The sequence below is a fragment of the Thermobia domestica genome, chromosome 12 (genome assembly GCF_964235325.1).
Source record: "Thermobia domestica chromosome 12, izTheDome1.hap1.1, whole genome shotgun sequence".
NCBI classification, from domain to species: Eukaryota; Metazoa; Arthropoda; class Insecta; order Zygentoma; family Lepismatidae; genus Thermobia; species Thermobia domestica.
This window is the reverse complement of record NC_137465.1, coordinates 186,200,507-186,216,609: the sequence shown is the minus strand read 5'-3', so window position 1 is coordinate 186,216,609 and position 16,103 is coordinate 186,200,507. Positions and strand designations below refer to the sequence as shown.

At 35.8% G+C, this 16,103-nt stretch overlaps 1 protein-coding gene across 2 annotated transcripts in view; it reads left to right on the top strand.

Annotated features, from left to right (window-relative positions):
• lqfR (clathrin interactor lqfR) overlaps positions 1-16,103 on the top strand; it is a 61,011-nt gene that overhangs the window by 3,930 nt on the left and 40,978 nt on the right. Inside the window, exons 2-6 of one of the 2 annotated variants that reach the window (XM_081734482.1) lie at positions 2,162-2,241; positions 4,385-4,506; positions 5,748-5,890; positions 11,760-11,887; positions 12,271-12,400. In XM_081734482.1, coding sequence (XP_081590608.1) covers positions 2,162-2,241; positions 4,385-4,506; positions 5,748-5,890; positions 11,760-11,887; positions 12,271-12,400 — 603 coding nt within the window. The remainder of the gene's footprint in view (positions 1-2,161; positions 2,242-4,384; positions 4,507-5,747; positions 5,891-11,759; positions 11,888-12,270; positions 12,401-16,103) is intronic. The other variant, XM_081734483.1, reaches the window with a different exon arrangement.

Here is a 16,103-nt window from a genome sequence, read left to right as displayed (position 1 = left end):
AATCACAATGTAATCATTCGCTGTAAGAAATATATTGGACACAGTTTGCACACTCCGACGTCTTGTATGCATTTCCCGAAGATATTTCAAGTGACTGTGACGACAAATAGCGTCCGTTTGTCCCGTGAGCTGCTAACAAGCTTCAGCAGTTCATTGAGCCCTTCTAGTACAGTAGAGTCCCGAAAACGGCCTAATGTGGACCGGAGCGTGGCCGAGTACGTGAAAATGCCGGGTTATCGGAAATGAGGTTAAAAAGAATAAGTACGAGTGTTTTCTCAGAAAATACATTACTCCACTTGTATGTATTAGTTGCTTGAAAATATTTAGTTATAAATACTGTCACAAAGTTTGGAGTGGCGCTGTACGCATCCGGAGTAGCATAGTGCTGTCATCTGTGTATAAAGCGGAAGATGCATGTAGTGTGTGTTGGACTGTTCATGACATACGTTGATATTGTACTGAGTTCTGATGGAGTGGGGCGATTACGAAAATCGCGTAGCAGTAATTGCACTACACAAGGTCGGGAAGACAGCGGGTGAGATTTTCAACCTTCTGAAAACCCTACAAATCAGCAAGAGATTCGTGTATCGCGCCATACAGCGATACACCAAGACTGGAACGGCAGCTGACCGCGCAAGGAGTGGCAGACCACGAACGGTACGAACCTCGCAGGTCCAGAAAGCGGTTGCAGCAAGAATTCGAAGAAATTTTGTTCGAACACAAAGTGTGATGGTTGCTGAGATGAACATTAGCAGAAATTCCAAGTCTCGTGTGCTCAGGAGTGACCTACATCTACGGGCGTATAAGAGGCGGACTGGTCACTTTCTGACCCAAACATTAATGTCGCAGAGGGTCCTTAAATCAAAGAGACTGTTGCGGTTTTACGCCAACAATCTGTACAGAAAGATTCTGTTCAATGACGAAAAGGTGTTCGCAATTGAGCAGGCCTACAACGCCCAAAATGACCGTGTGTATGCCACGTCATCTACTGCAGCTGCTGAGGCAGCTCCAATTGTTCAGAGGGCACATCATCCTGCCTCAGTGATGGTTTGGTGCGGAGTGAGCTACTCAGGCACAACCCAGCTGCATTTTTGCGAACAAGGTGTTAAAACATCTGCCAAGGTGACCAGGACACAGTGCTAACACTTAAAATGAAACCACTGTCTGCTACCATGTTACCTGGAGAAAGGTGGACCTTCCACCAGGATTCCATTTTACGCCACAAAGCGAAAACAACCCAGGACTGGCTGGCACGGAACGTCCGCGACTTAATTTCTACCGCTGATTGACCTCCTAGCAATCCGGACCTTAACTCGTTGGACTACAAACTTTGGGCAGTCCTTCAGGCAAGGGTCTGCCATAAACGGCATCCGTCTGTCGACAGTCTGAAACAATCCTTGACCCGAGCAGTGAACAATTTTCCCATGGACGTGGTGAGTAATGCCATTGACCAGTGACCGGACAGACTTCGTGCCTCATCAAGGCCAAGAGGGGGCATTTCGAAAAATGATTCATACGTCAGGTGTATAACATATCAATGTAAAACATGACCAAAATAAATTGCCTTGGTGTTAATACTCTTTGTGTTATTCAGATTTAAACTTGTGACAGTATTTATGATATAACTAGGTACAAGAGAGAATAAACTGCCCAATTACCCTTAAACAAGGGAAAAGTACATACTTTATGACGGCATAGAGCCTTTACTGTACATGAAAATTAATTAATACACACTGTACAGTACCTCAGAAGAATACCCGGGAATGACTTTGAACGCGTCTGTGCGCGGGGTTTGTTTCGCCTTGCCAGGGTGTGGCCGGGTTATCGAGTGCCGAGTTTTAGGGACTATGCTGTAGTAATGGCAAATTCATTATGAAACAAGAATTTTTAAAATGCATGAGGAGACATGTGTAAAGAAAGTATGGTAATTACGTAATCTACATTTTTTTTTTTTTTTTTTTACTTACGGTGGGAATAAAAATGGAAAAGTCTTCTTTCGGTGGGAGTAAAAATGGAAAATCACTAATAAAATAACCTCTCAAGATAGTAGAGATTATTTTTGTATAATAATAAATAAATTCTTTCATTATGTGGTATTTTCATATTGTTCAATTGCACGGATATAAATATATGTAAATAAAGAAATTGTATTACATTTCAGCACCAATGTGGTGATGAACTACACGGAAATGGAAGCCAAAGTCAGGGAGGCTACAAACGATGATGCGTGGGGACCAACAGGTAAGGTTCATAGGTTGATTGACCTATAATTATAAAAGTGAAAAATATAATAGTTAATTTATTATGTATTAAATTTCGCACCCAAATAGCTTCAGAATACTAGTAGTTAAATTTGACGCAAACCCCATTGTTTAAATTAGAACATATATATAGTAAAACCTGCCTTCAACGGACTCTTTTATTAGACGGAAATATTGCACGGTTCCATAAATTTTGGAGTAAAAGTATAAACGTAAAAGTCCCTTTATTAAGCGGAAACTGTTATATGGACAACAGAAAACAAAATAAAGCTTCAGCAGAAAAATCTGAATTCCGGACTACAGCGTTTAGAAAATTTTTAGACATCCTTTGAGGGGAAAACATATACATTACACTGTCTGCGATAAATTTTTCGTTCTTTTGTTAATTCTTTCTGGACAATTTGCCTTATGGAAAAATAACTCTGGTTTACTTAGTGTGGTATATTAGACTAAAGTGTGTGCGGAAAATCGATCAGCCACGCAGCAATGTACAATGGAGATACTTGAAGAAAACGTGTGCATAGCGTATTTTGTGTTTTTTTAAAGATTTTTGTATATTAATTTGTAGAAGAAAGAAGTACTGTAATTGAACAACGTACGTATAGCAGTTAATTAATTCTGAATGTCCGTTATAAGCATGTATTTTTTAAGGGAAAGTCTACCTTCATTAAAGCGGAAACCTGACTTTAACGGAAATTTTTGCGAGTCACGCTCGATTCTGCAAAAGACAGGTTTAACTGTATGTATATTAGTGAGGTGATGTGCTAACTACTACAAGAAGTGGCTCTGGAAAGGAACAGTTGTGTCGTACTTAGCATACAGATAAGGAAAACTAGTCTCCCGTCGTTAGGTATTTCATTTAATTTGAAATAGAACGAAATCATCAAAAGCTGTGTAGTAGCTTGTTAAAGGTTTTTGTTTTACCGCTTTCAAAAATGTTAATTTGCTACAATTATCTTACTAGCTTGTTCCTTCGGTCTTTGGTACAAAATTTCGAATGAAACTAGAAAGTTATATTAACGAATGGAGGAAAGAACCGATTTTTAACACACTAATTATACAGAGTGAAAAATTTAGAAACCTTTCACTATCGTATTACCCCTAAGTACTACGCTTTTTTTTTTTTTTGTCACATTAGTATTACGCGACTGTCAGACTCTGAACAATATATTGTGGACAAACTAACGATACGATGTTAATTTTGGCATACATACTAAATATAACCAAGAAGGTAGAGGAAGCGGCAGTCGGAAGAGGCGAAAGTTGCGGCGAAAACGCATTTCCAGCAGAGTCTGATGGACTACGCGTAGTACTTACGGATTAATGAAAACAAATTTTATATACTGTTACAGCAATTGGTAGCTTGGTCTCGGATACTATTGTGGATTTTCACTGTTTCAACGTTGAAAGTAGTTGGTAATTATTGTCAAGACAAATATATTAGTACTTAGTAACCGTGTACAAATTAAAAGAAACGTATTCGCGAATAATCTGCAAAACTGATATTCTGCACAGACTACTATGAGTTCACTGCAGCATTATTACACAGATATTCTTTTGCTCTATCAATATAATCCCCCAACGTAAATCACTCCGATTTGTAATCTTCTTGCCCTATTTTTCACTATTTTATATTTTACTGTATTGAAACAATATCATCTCCTGTCCGTAAATTTTATAATCCGGCTTACTTGTATGTTTGGATTTGTAGGTACGTAATTCTTGTAATGTATGAAACACAGTGTAGTTCTGAGTCCATATTCTTTGTAGTTTTGGAGCCCTCCAACAGTGTTAATAGAGTTTTAGAAATATCTCTGTGATCATGGGGCGCCTATATAACTCAGAACTATCAGGAATCGACTAATTATCTACCAATAGGCGGTAAAAGAAATGCAATCTTCTATTGTGTGGTGGTTAAAAAAATGTACGTGATATAATAAATTGACGCATTTATTGCATTACAGTACAGAACATATTATTCTAATACAGTATTTATGTAAGTGGCTGCATAGTAATGTTTCTAATGTACAACAGTAGAATAGTGTTTCCTTTTCTGTTAGGAATAATATTTAAAAATTTTTTTGTAAGTGTGTAGGAATAATATTTACAAAATTTTTTTGTAGGTGTGCTGATGCAGGAAATTGCACAAGCAACTTTCACATATGAACAGTTCCCGGAAGTAATGGGAATGCTTTGGAAACGTATGCTGCAAGACAATAAGAAGAACTGGAGAAGAACATACAAGGTAAGTTAAAAAAAGACGTGTAGTGTGCCTTTATTACAAAGGAGAAAAATGTTGAAAAAGATAGTCATATCATGTAGTGTATCTACATTAGTATTCAATAGGATTGGGCAGTGGATATGGGTGTATTTCCAGATTTTGATAAGTGGTAGTCACAAACTTTTGAAAATGCAAACGTACGAGTTTTTACATTGGTATGTTCCTTTAAAACCTAAGTTAAAACTAAAGGCAAAAGAGAAGTTCAGTATTTTTTAAAAGTTCGTATCTAAGGTATTGATGAGTTTTTGGAATTTAAGGGGCAAGATGGCAAGCGATGAGGCAAGATGGAATTTAAGGAAGGACGGGATGAAAGCTCTCAGTTTTGGAAACTCCCAGCAAGTCACTCATGGTAATGGCAAGAAACGATTTGACTTGCCAAAGCGATTTATCATTTAATCAGCCAAGTACAGTGTAACATTAATATTACTAACTTCAGCTGTTCTGGATAGTTACTTATTTGCCCTAAGTTCGTCAAAATAGTAATATTGAACTGCTTAAGACGTAATTTACTCCATGAATGTTCAATAATAACTCACAGAATAAAATAGATTTAAACTTACGTATTTTCGAATACTTTCCAACATTTACCTTATATTTTCACAAAATTTCTTTATAAATTAAATCTAACATCCATTCATAATGGCGTCCTTACTGCATAAAAAAATCTGTTTGGCCACAAAACTTAACAACAATAATGCACAGGTCTGGCCATAAAAGAAAATGATGTCTTTGGTACCGGACCATTGTTCATAATAACATTTACATATATATACAGATTATCGTTACAACAGTCACTTCTGCAAAGAGTCCTACGAAACTTCGCCATTCTTTCACGAATACCTTACATATTCCCAGGGTTATATCAGGTACCCTAAAATTTAAAATACGTAAATTTGTAAGTTTTTTTTTCTCTAAATATTTGTATTTTCTTAATATAATTAACGTTACAGAGCCAGTGTATTTTTATTTCGGTGATAAGTTGTGAAGAGCTTCTCCTGCACTCTTTTCTTTGTCCCTTAGTGTACGAAGAATAATATAACCACATAACTATATGATTACATCCGTTAATTATTAATCGAATACAAAACTTAAATATGCCAAAGCTTCCTTTTTTCCTTCGTGTTGTTGATATGTGGAAAGTATATTAAACGTGCAAATCTTTCTGGTAATATTTGTGACTGACTTTAAATTGTGTTTAATTTCAGTCTCTACTATTGTTGGCTTATCTAGTACGAAATGGCTCAGAGAGAGTGGTCACATCATCAAGGGAACATATATATGATCTTAGAAGTTTGGAGAATTACACGTTTGTTGATGAGTATGGAAAGGATCAGGGAATCAATGTTAGGTGAGTCAAATAAACGTTTAGAAAATGGAAATATTGGAAAAAAGAAACAAAGTATTGATGTAATTTTAGCCCAGTGTATGTTAATTATAGAAGACATCTTTTAGTGCCAGGAAAATGTATATCCAAATAATAGGAGTGTAATGAAGGAAGTTGAATAAGCGTGGATTTAGAGATGTTTCTATGGCAGTTTCACCATCACTTTGTTAAAGATAATCAATTTAGACTTCTGTCTCTCCTTTCTTTTTGTGAGTGTGTGCGAAACACATTGTACGAAAAGTTTAAAGCGTAGCTGTACCGAGATAGCTGTACATGTTCTAGTGTGGATATATTTGTGCGATGAGAAAATATGCTACGTATTATGTAATTCGGCAGTACTTTCCAAGAGGTTATTTCATCGCTTGGAAGGTTACATAAAGTAAGACTATTTCGATAAAAATTTCTTAAGAATTATGTTTTCTTATAGTAAGCTGTGCAGTTGCACTCACGGGCGCCAGGTTAATTTCAGTGTTCCTCTTGATTTACTGGGTTGTTATTTTCGAAGAAAATAATACAGTAAAGTATGACGTAGAGTTCTGTAGGTAGCTGAAATTACATGATTTAAATCACAGAGTGCCAGGGTTGATTGTTTTAAATCGAAATTCTTCAGTTGGATGATGGTTTTTAATAAATGATTTAAATCAAATTCATTGTGCTTAAAACAAATATAATGCAATAGTTCTGCCTATTCTTGGACACAAACCGAATGTCAGTATACTATGTGATGATAGGATCTTAATAATGCAAGTTTAAACTTTTTAGATTAACGTTTTTGACTATGTACTTAATTTCATGATTTCATATTGTACAGGAGACTTGAGGAGAAAGCTTGAATCCATTTAACCTTCAATACTCACAATTTTTTATTCAAAAATTTACATATCGTGCTAATACATGTAGCCTCTTTACCATAATTGAAATGTAACATGCTGAGCAGTTTGAAGTGAATTTTTTAGTACTTACCTCAAGCCGGGTTTTTGCCAAATCACTTTGATTAAAATACTTATTCTGAACGAAACAAGGATTTAAAATATACGCCAAAAATAGATGGTCTCGCGACTCTATGAAGTTAGAAATATAAGATTCAATATACAAGCTCAACATTAAAAGCATTTGACAGTGCTTTCGAAAATTCCACTTGTAAGAAGAAAAAAATTTATATATATATTACACATTGAAATTAATGTAGTCTGTCTCATTATCACGAGAAAACTTCTGAACTTTTTGAAAGCAATTTTTGAACATAGTATTGGGCTCGAGTCGGGATTATATGCCATTTTTTCATAAGTGCATATCCTAAGGGGGAAGGAATGTTTAAAATGTACGCAAAAGATCGAGTATCTCACGTTCGGAAGATGAAACTTCGTATATAAACTGTTCATGAGAAATAAGTGGACATGTAACCTATCATTTTAGAAAATTATAACATCATCTCTTTTCAACACGAGAAAACCAATTGAATTGTTTGAAACTAATATTTGAGCATAGCACTTGACTCGAACCGGTTTTTTTATCATGTCATTTTCATTAAAATGTGTACCCTAAGGGCGGAAGATGAATGAAAAGCGGTACGCCGAAAATTGAGTATCTCACGATCTTCTCATGTTAGGAAGGTGGAACTCAGTGTATAAACTCTTCATTGAAAATAAGTTGTTGCGTGCATCAAAAATAGTTGAACCGTTCAAAATGATTTTTAAACACTGCATTTGGGTTGACCGGGGTGTTTATCTCATTGATTGAAATGCATGTCCTAAGTACAGGAGGAGTACGGTAAGTTTTTCGCTAACAATATCGGCTACACAATTTGAAATGAGTTTTTGAAGATTTAGGTCGAGCTGGGATTTTTAAATTTCGTTTCGATTCGAATATGTATCCCAAGAACATAGGAAAGGGAGTTCAAATATACCTCTCAAATACTTGTCATAAACCTATTCTTTCCGTGCTAAGAACAAGTATTTGAGCTAGTTAATGAATAGAAAACAAAACGAAAAAAAAAAAAAAAATGTAAAAAAGTCATCCTTGATTAGAAACATCTTACTGCTAAAATATTTTGAATGTTGTGTTAACTACGTTTGTCATACTGAGTGCAAATAACTTGAAATCAGGTACTCATATTCATGTTCAATTTATGCAAGTTTACCTTGAATAATTTTACAATCTTACACAGGGTGTCTATCGGTCACGAAATCAGAAAACGGTCATGAAAGTCAAGAAATTTAGCTGTATGGTCACGATTTTTTTTATCTGTACGAATATAAGTACAGACTGGAAAATTTTATTGTATAAAACGTCAAAATTCGGCGCCAAAAATGTCTATTGTCGGCTTTAGACGCTACCAAATTGTAAGCAAAGTACGCTTCTATCGCATGCATGAAAATTCGGCCTAATTCACATTCAAATTCGCTCTTGAGACTGTCCTTCAGCTGTCATCATTGAGCAGTAGCGATGCAAATCGCACCGCATCGCCGAATCCACCTACGCATCTAACCAGTTTATTCAACTGTGAGAAGATACCAACCTTTTATCACTCTTAAGGAACAGCCTTTGAAAGTAGAGATAAGATAAAGATAAGTGCTGAAGAATATAGGTACTGTTATTAGTTTCTGAATATTACGAAATTTTATGGTTTGGTAAAGAAAAGGTCACGAAAAAGTCACGAAATTTCATTTTGGAATTTTAGTAGCTCTGTTAAAGAAAAGATATAGATATTTGTGATTTAAAAGTTAGAATGAAAGGAGTATAAAAAATGTAAACAAAACACTTTGGAAAATGCATATACTTGCTGTGTAGCACAGTGCGCAGTATTTGCAGTTTGCAGAAGGTATTATATTCTACACTGTATATTTTACTTTGGTTGTAATTAAGATGCTTAAACAGAAAAATGAAGATCGCCATGCATTATCTTTCTTTCGTGCAATCATCGTGAACTGATTCCTGACACCAAGATAAGAAAAAAGTATAGACCAACTTGGTGCACAAATGCTTCCTTTCGGAGTTATACGCTAAGTGAACTTTAAAGGCCTATACCTCCAAAACTATGGGACCTATCGTAGTCAAGACTTCACGTAGGAACTAATACTTGGGGCGTTCAAAAATGATTGGCACTACAATTAATTTGTTTTCATAGGAACCATTTATTGAACAAACGATTACAGTTTATTTTAGAGGTATTCCCCGGCAATGTCTATGTGCCTTTGCCACCGTTCTGGAAGCTTCCTTATTTGTGTAGCAAACCATTCTTTGGGGTATCTCTTTGTCACTGGCGGACAAATGCGTGGAGTTCATAATTTGTGTTGAACTTTTTACCTCTCATGCCCTCTTTCATTGTGTCGAATAAAGCATAATCGCTAGGAGCCAGGTCCGGCGAATATAGAGGATGCGGCAGTACACTAAGCCCTAGTTCATGCACTGTGGCATTGTCGTATTGGAGAAGAACGCCACGGCCCCATTTTCCTTGTCGGCGGAGTCTATGCAGTGAGCTGCAGTAGCTCTCACTGTCGATGGACGTATTGGGAGGGAGCCATTCCACCAGCAGTATCCCTTCCTGATCCCAGAAAACGGTCGCCATTTGTTTCAGCACGAATAGTCCCGTCCGTGCCTTCTTGGGACGAGGGCTTCCAGTATGCCTCCATTCCATGGACTGGTGTTTCTTTTCTGGAGTCTCGTAGAGGAACCAAGTTTCGTCGACGGTGACCAGACGCTCAAAGAACTCGGTCGGATTTTCACTGTACTGTTGCATAAACTGCTGGCAAATTTCCACACGCTTTTGTTTCTGTGCAACGGTGAGGTCATGAGGCACCCATTGTGCACACACCGTGTGCAGCTTCAAATTCTCATGAATGATAGTGTAGTGGGAACCCCATGATAGACCTGTTTCTTTTTCTAGTTCATCAGACTTGATTCTCCTGTGCTCTATTATCAGATCATTCTCTCGCGCGGCATTGCTTGGTATGCGTGCAGTTGCAGGACGCCCAGTGCTTTTGTTTTTTGCAGCACCGTCTTTGCCTTCTGTAAATTCGGATACCTAACTGATCTGCGACTTAGTGCGTGTCCCCACATACGGCTAATAATCTGTTGTGGATGTCTGAAGTATTCACTCCTTTCCTCAGAAAAACCACACTGTCCACCCATGTGTGTCTGCTTCCATACTGTCTTTTCGCTGTCCACCAGCGTCCTGGCAAGTTGGAACTGCTGCTGCTACAATGTGCTACCTACGGAAAGAAACAAAACCATTTAGTGGAGTTTGATAGTACTATAGTAGATATACATCTTAATGCATACATCAACAAACATTTCAAACTGCTACTTGGCACCAGTTATAGGGGGAAGTGCCAGTCATTATTGAACGAACTAAATATATGCACTATCCAAAAATATATGTTTCAGAATCCTAAGGTACTCACGCAACGGTTCTTACAGAGGGAGTTTGGCTACGGGCGTATAATTAAAGTTCTCACCAGCTACCTCTAGAAAAATTGTCACGGAAGTACCACAGGATTCTGAAATATGTATTTTTGGATAGCGCACATATTACTTCCTAAGTGAAGGGTTGACCCGCCTACGGTAGGTCCCATAGTTTTGGAGCTATGGACCTTTAAAGTTCATTTTTTCTTGTTTTCGGCAGGCTGTAACTCCGAAAGGAAGCATTTGTGCACCCAGGTTGGTCTATACTTTTGTCTTATCTTGGTGTCAGGATCACATCCCAAACGTTGTTGGTGTTGTTTTGAAACACCCTGTATATTGTGTATGAAATACAAACTGATTCCTAGATTACTGTTACTGCATATGAAATGCTTATTCTATAAGCATAAGAAATGCGTAGATCTACAATAATTTCTGCTTCAAAACGCTTACTTTCTGTAAGTTAGGCTCTTTTCAATTGAACAGATGGTGGGTAACCTTCTGCTTCAGTTTTACGTTATTGTTCTGTTTCCAATTTTTTGAGAAGTAGAATTAGTAACTAAAAATCATATTCACTTTAGCGTATGTAATAAGAAGAAGAACGCGAAGTTGTAGTGAATATAACCATTCAATTAATAATTTCTCTCCGGAAAATAGAATAATTAAGAAGAGATTGTGTGAAAACAAGAACAGAAGAGAAATATATATAGACCATCAAATTATATTTGAAAGGTGGTAAAGTTAGCTCATCCTTCAGAACCAAATTCAAAGTCAGATTCTCTCTTTTGCTGCTATATGGTTAGTGTACGTACCTTTGGCGGTGGAGACTCGGGTTTGATTCTCGGTGGGAGTTCATGGTATTTGGATTCCATATTTAGCTCTATATGCATGTCTCATATTACTTCGAAGGTGAAAGGGACGTTCAGTTCCAAAAGCCAAATGAATATTACGAAAACTTAACCTTTTAATTAGGTAAACCCCCCTTCCCCCCGAGAATGGTCACAGCAAAACTTACCGAAAATTTTACAATTCCAGTACTAAATAACAGAATAGTAGACTAATAAGGTACTTATATTTTTCCAACATTCATCTTTATATGTTCGTTGTTGACAAATTTTAGTGATTATCGTCTGCAGTATATTTCGAGGAAAATTGTACTACTTCCGCCAGTATATTCTTAAAAATGAGTGTTTTGTCAAACTTGAGAAAAGTCTTACTAAACTAGAAAAAATGAAAGGAAAGATGAAATTGATTCACGAAGTTGTTGCCAGGAAACACTGAAATGAGTGTTTAAAACGCAAATCAATCTGTGCTCATTTCGTTGTGTAATTAACTAAGTAAATATGAATAATTGAAGCAGTCCTTGCTAGGCATTACATATGCTAGTATATCTTCACATGGTGACACAGAACTATTGTTTTTCTCTTTTTAGGCATAAAGTGAGGGAATTGATAGATTTTATTCAAGATGATGATAAACTTAGAGAAGAAAGGAAAAAGGCTAAGAAAAATAAAGACAAGTATGTCGGCATGTCTAGTGATACAATGGGTTTCAAGTACGGTAAGATTTTTTTTGTAATTGTACATGTAATAGTAAATAGTTAAATTCTGTATCGGTGATAATACAGTTTCATTTAATTGTTTACTTCTGTGGTTATTTAGTCAAAAAGTTGAGAAAGGAGTTTTTCTTGTCCGAAATCATAATGCATAGAAAATTAAGTTTTACACTTTAGAAAATATAACAGCTGAATAATGAAAATATAAAATATTTTAAACGCTGAATCTTTACATACTCACTGTAGGAAAGTACTTTATCTACAGTAGAGTCGTATCAGAAAGACTTGAGTACAAAAGTTTCAATTAATTCTGTTGTTGCAGTCGTCAGATATTTCATGTATTTCGCTTGGTATATTTTGTGTTAAATTTATTTTGTATCATACATAGGTGTAGAAAGGTGGGAAGATCCTCCTCCGAGATGGAAGAAAGATGACTTTCCCGACTGGGATCCAAACAAAGGTGGAGGGAGTTCAAGGTATGCAGGAAAGCAGACGAAGAATTTTCATTTTCATAACAGGTGGGCACTTGAGGATTTGATTAATTGTGAAAAGAAATATCTTCATTTTTTGCGCTTTTCGGAGCAAGTCTCACTAGTAAGTTGTCTTATCTTTTCTTTAATCCAGTTGTCAAAACTGTGAACTTGTAAATCTAACTTTGTTGAAGGCTTATTCACAAATTCAACTCTAGTGTAAACGTCTTGCTTTTGATATTTCGCTGTGATGTTCTTGTGATTTTTCATGCATTGTCTGGGTATTTGGCCTAAAGTAATACCATAGTAGTTGTGACGTTCATGCTGTTTTTGTATTTCGCTTTTTGGGGTACGCTTTTGTTATGTCATTTCGTGTGAACGTCAGGAAATTTGTGCTTGTTTGCCTGATGGGGATTGTTTAGTCTTCTTGTAAGATTTTAATTATTTTTGCTGTATCGTAATACGGGTTTACATAATATGTTCGTCAACTCATAACTAACGACAGAGCATTTTTCATATATGCTTTCATCAAAATGCTTGTATTTCATTCAAGTGCTTTTGTCGATCATTGTGAATTACTAATCTTAATATCGTACTGTATAATTCATTTGGTGCCTTAACTTTTGATGCATTTTATGTAGTAATATCCGTAATTTGCGCGCAGAAAGAATCTAACACTACTACTCCGCTCCGAAGGAAAACTAATTTTGGATTATATTATCTCATCGTACTGATCAATAATTTGAAAGCTGAGAATAGATTTCTATAGTTATACTGGAGCGCCCACATCTTTGTTTCAGAATCAAATGTTCGTGATTATTATTATTATTAAAAAAACTTGTAATGTTTTTTCTGTTGTAACGTTTTGACCTTCGTTTTGCTAAACAGAAAAAAATGCTGATAGAAATAATGGGTTCATTTGAAATGGAACAGTAGATTGTGGCTCTTAAGATTGTCCATGTATGTCAAAAATAGGTAAGATTTTCCTGAACCAAATTTGGTTTTGGCTCCCTCATGAGAGTGTGCAAGGGTTAGAAATTTTTCCTTTCATTTTGTGATTGCGATAAAATTCAATACCTTTAGTATCTAGAAACTGGCACAACAGAAAAATCGTTTTTTTTTTCTTTTTTTTTTTTTCTTTCTTCTATCTTTCTTCAAAATCATGAAAAGGTTAGTATTCAGTTTTAGAATCCTTACACATAAAGACGCAAGATTTTTCTTAAAGCGATTCTACTTTTGAGAACGGCAACAGAACGGCTGCTACTACTCAGAAAATCTTTTAAAGGCTCAAATCAGGTAAGTTGACATAATCACTTTTAAAATAGTAAAGCACGTCAATTAGCTTCTTTAAATTGATAGATAATATACCTATTGCGCGATGTCATCATTCACCTGCCTTACTCACCCGTCTCCCTTAGCCTAAAAGGCATAATCATGGGGACGTTAAATTGAAACATTTCATTTTAACTTAAATGTCCCACAATTTTGTCTCATTAACGTGAACCCGTAGTTTCTGTCAACATGGTTTTGTGCATGTTGAAAAGAAGATTGAAGCATAGTTACAGGTTACTGGATGTGAAAATACAATAAGGACGAACATTTATTTCTGAAACAAAGATAGCAGTGCCTCACTGAAAGAAGAGGAAGGCGTTCTGAACTTACAACACTTACCGTCTAAGGAAGGTGAGTGAGTTGACCGAATGAAATTGCAGTATGTTTTTCTTTGGATCAGAGAGGTGAGTGGTAGATTAATGATATTCACCTAACTCCATTTACGTGAAGTAGCTTGCGTTTAACTACTATTGTGGTTACTTTAAAAAATCAAGGAGCTCTTATTAAAACTTTTCCGACTCGACCTCCGTGTTCTCTGAAGTCAGATAAACTCTGTGCATAAACTATCTATATTTGAAAAGCTATTGGTTTTTCTCGTAGCGACAATGAAGATTACTAACATAACTATATAATTGATTAAATGTTCCTGCAACGCATGTGTAAGATTCTTCTTTCAAATCTCTTACCACTTTCACCCCTTTGGAGGCAAACGAGACACACACACTACTTAAAACTTCACGTAAACAAGATTAAGTGAATATGATTAAACATTTGTTTTGATTCCTTGAGCGTTCGGAGGTAATTGAACTGTGACAAGTTTCTTAATCATCATAATGTAAGCGGTTTATGTCGGCACCTGTACAGATTTCAATGTAAATTAAAACATTGTTGTTTCCAAAGTATTGAGTGAAATGTTGAATCGTTTTGTAGTCCTTGGATGGTTGAGAGAGGTTGCGAAATGTCTAGTAAGTTTCGGTAGAATTAAAAGGCAGCATTGGCCAAAATTTATTTAATAAAAATTCATAGTGAGAAAGTGCTATTGGACATAGAATCAAACTTGGGTCTCCGTCCCTGGATAGGAAGCGAACTGGGTTGCGTAATGGCTTCGCATTCGAAACCCAGATTCTATTCCCTATTCAGTTGTACTACTTCGCTTTTTGATTTTTATTGAAATTTTCAGAAATAGAAAGTATGGTGTAAAGAAAAATTGGTTTATTTTCTTACTTTTCATAGTTATATTTGGTTAATTTTTCGTATCTTCGGAAACTTTCGTGTCTTGGAGCTTCGTCTAATTTCCATTATCATTTATTTCTTCATGGTTCAAGTGAAGGTTTGCAAATTTTTAGGCAAGCATAAGAAAGAAAAAAATCACAGATTTCATCATCTTCAAATAATCTTACGAAGTAACTGCTTATCCAGATACTGCTAATATTTCACATAAATTTCTTACATAACATAGGAAACAAGCAGAGTGACTTCGGAATTGCATCCTATACGTAATGTTTTGGAAATCCACATGATTCAGAAATATCCAGTAAATGCGGTTTTCTTTGCGTTATTGATTGCAATGTATTGAAACGCTTTACAGATGAAACTCTTAGTTCCTCGAAATTCGCGTTTGTTCGTATAAACGTATGTTGTTAAACTTAATCCTTAATTGCCCACGCTTGTTGTTTGTGATAATAATTCGTAGTTTCATAGTAAAAATAAGTGAGGCAGAGTGTCCAAAAGAAAGAAAGAAAGAAAAAAAAAGAGTATCAGAACAGAACAATGAGATCGTTTGAGTAACACATTGCTTTCGCAAAGAAAATAATTGAGATGTGTAGAGGTTAGAATTCACTGAGGAGAATTTTCGTTTTATGTACTATATCCGAAACACAGTGCAGTGGACTCGCAGTTCACGAACCCTTCTCCTCGCAAACAAATTGGTTCACGCACAACTTTTTGTGGAAAGTTTTTCCCTCATTAATATTTCGGGATATTAAAGCATATGCTCGCCTGTGGTAACTGGAGTGAAGAGCAGAAATTTATGGAAATGCATAAGTTGTAGTTAATAGGACAGCTAACAATTTTGAATGATAATGCGATATCTCACTTTGGAAAAATTCCATAGCGAAGAAAAAGATAAATCTCTTTAGATTAATTTATTATGCGCACATCTGAAAAGGAATCCTTTAGAAAAGTGCGAAGGAAAGAAGAGTTTCGTACTGTTATGTAGAAGGGAATTCTCTTCGAAGCAGTAATTTCTTTCTCATCCCTCAGGCATTCACCTGTGTCAATTTTTATTTCATGTAGTGTCGACTTATTTGTCTTTAATATTATTTTAATTTTATATTAATCACAGAAAAATACTTAAAAATGTAAAAAAGACAAGATTATGTATCTTTTGGTTAGAACGGATTAATTGTATTTATATTTC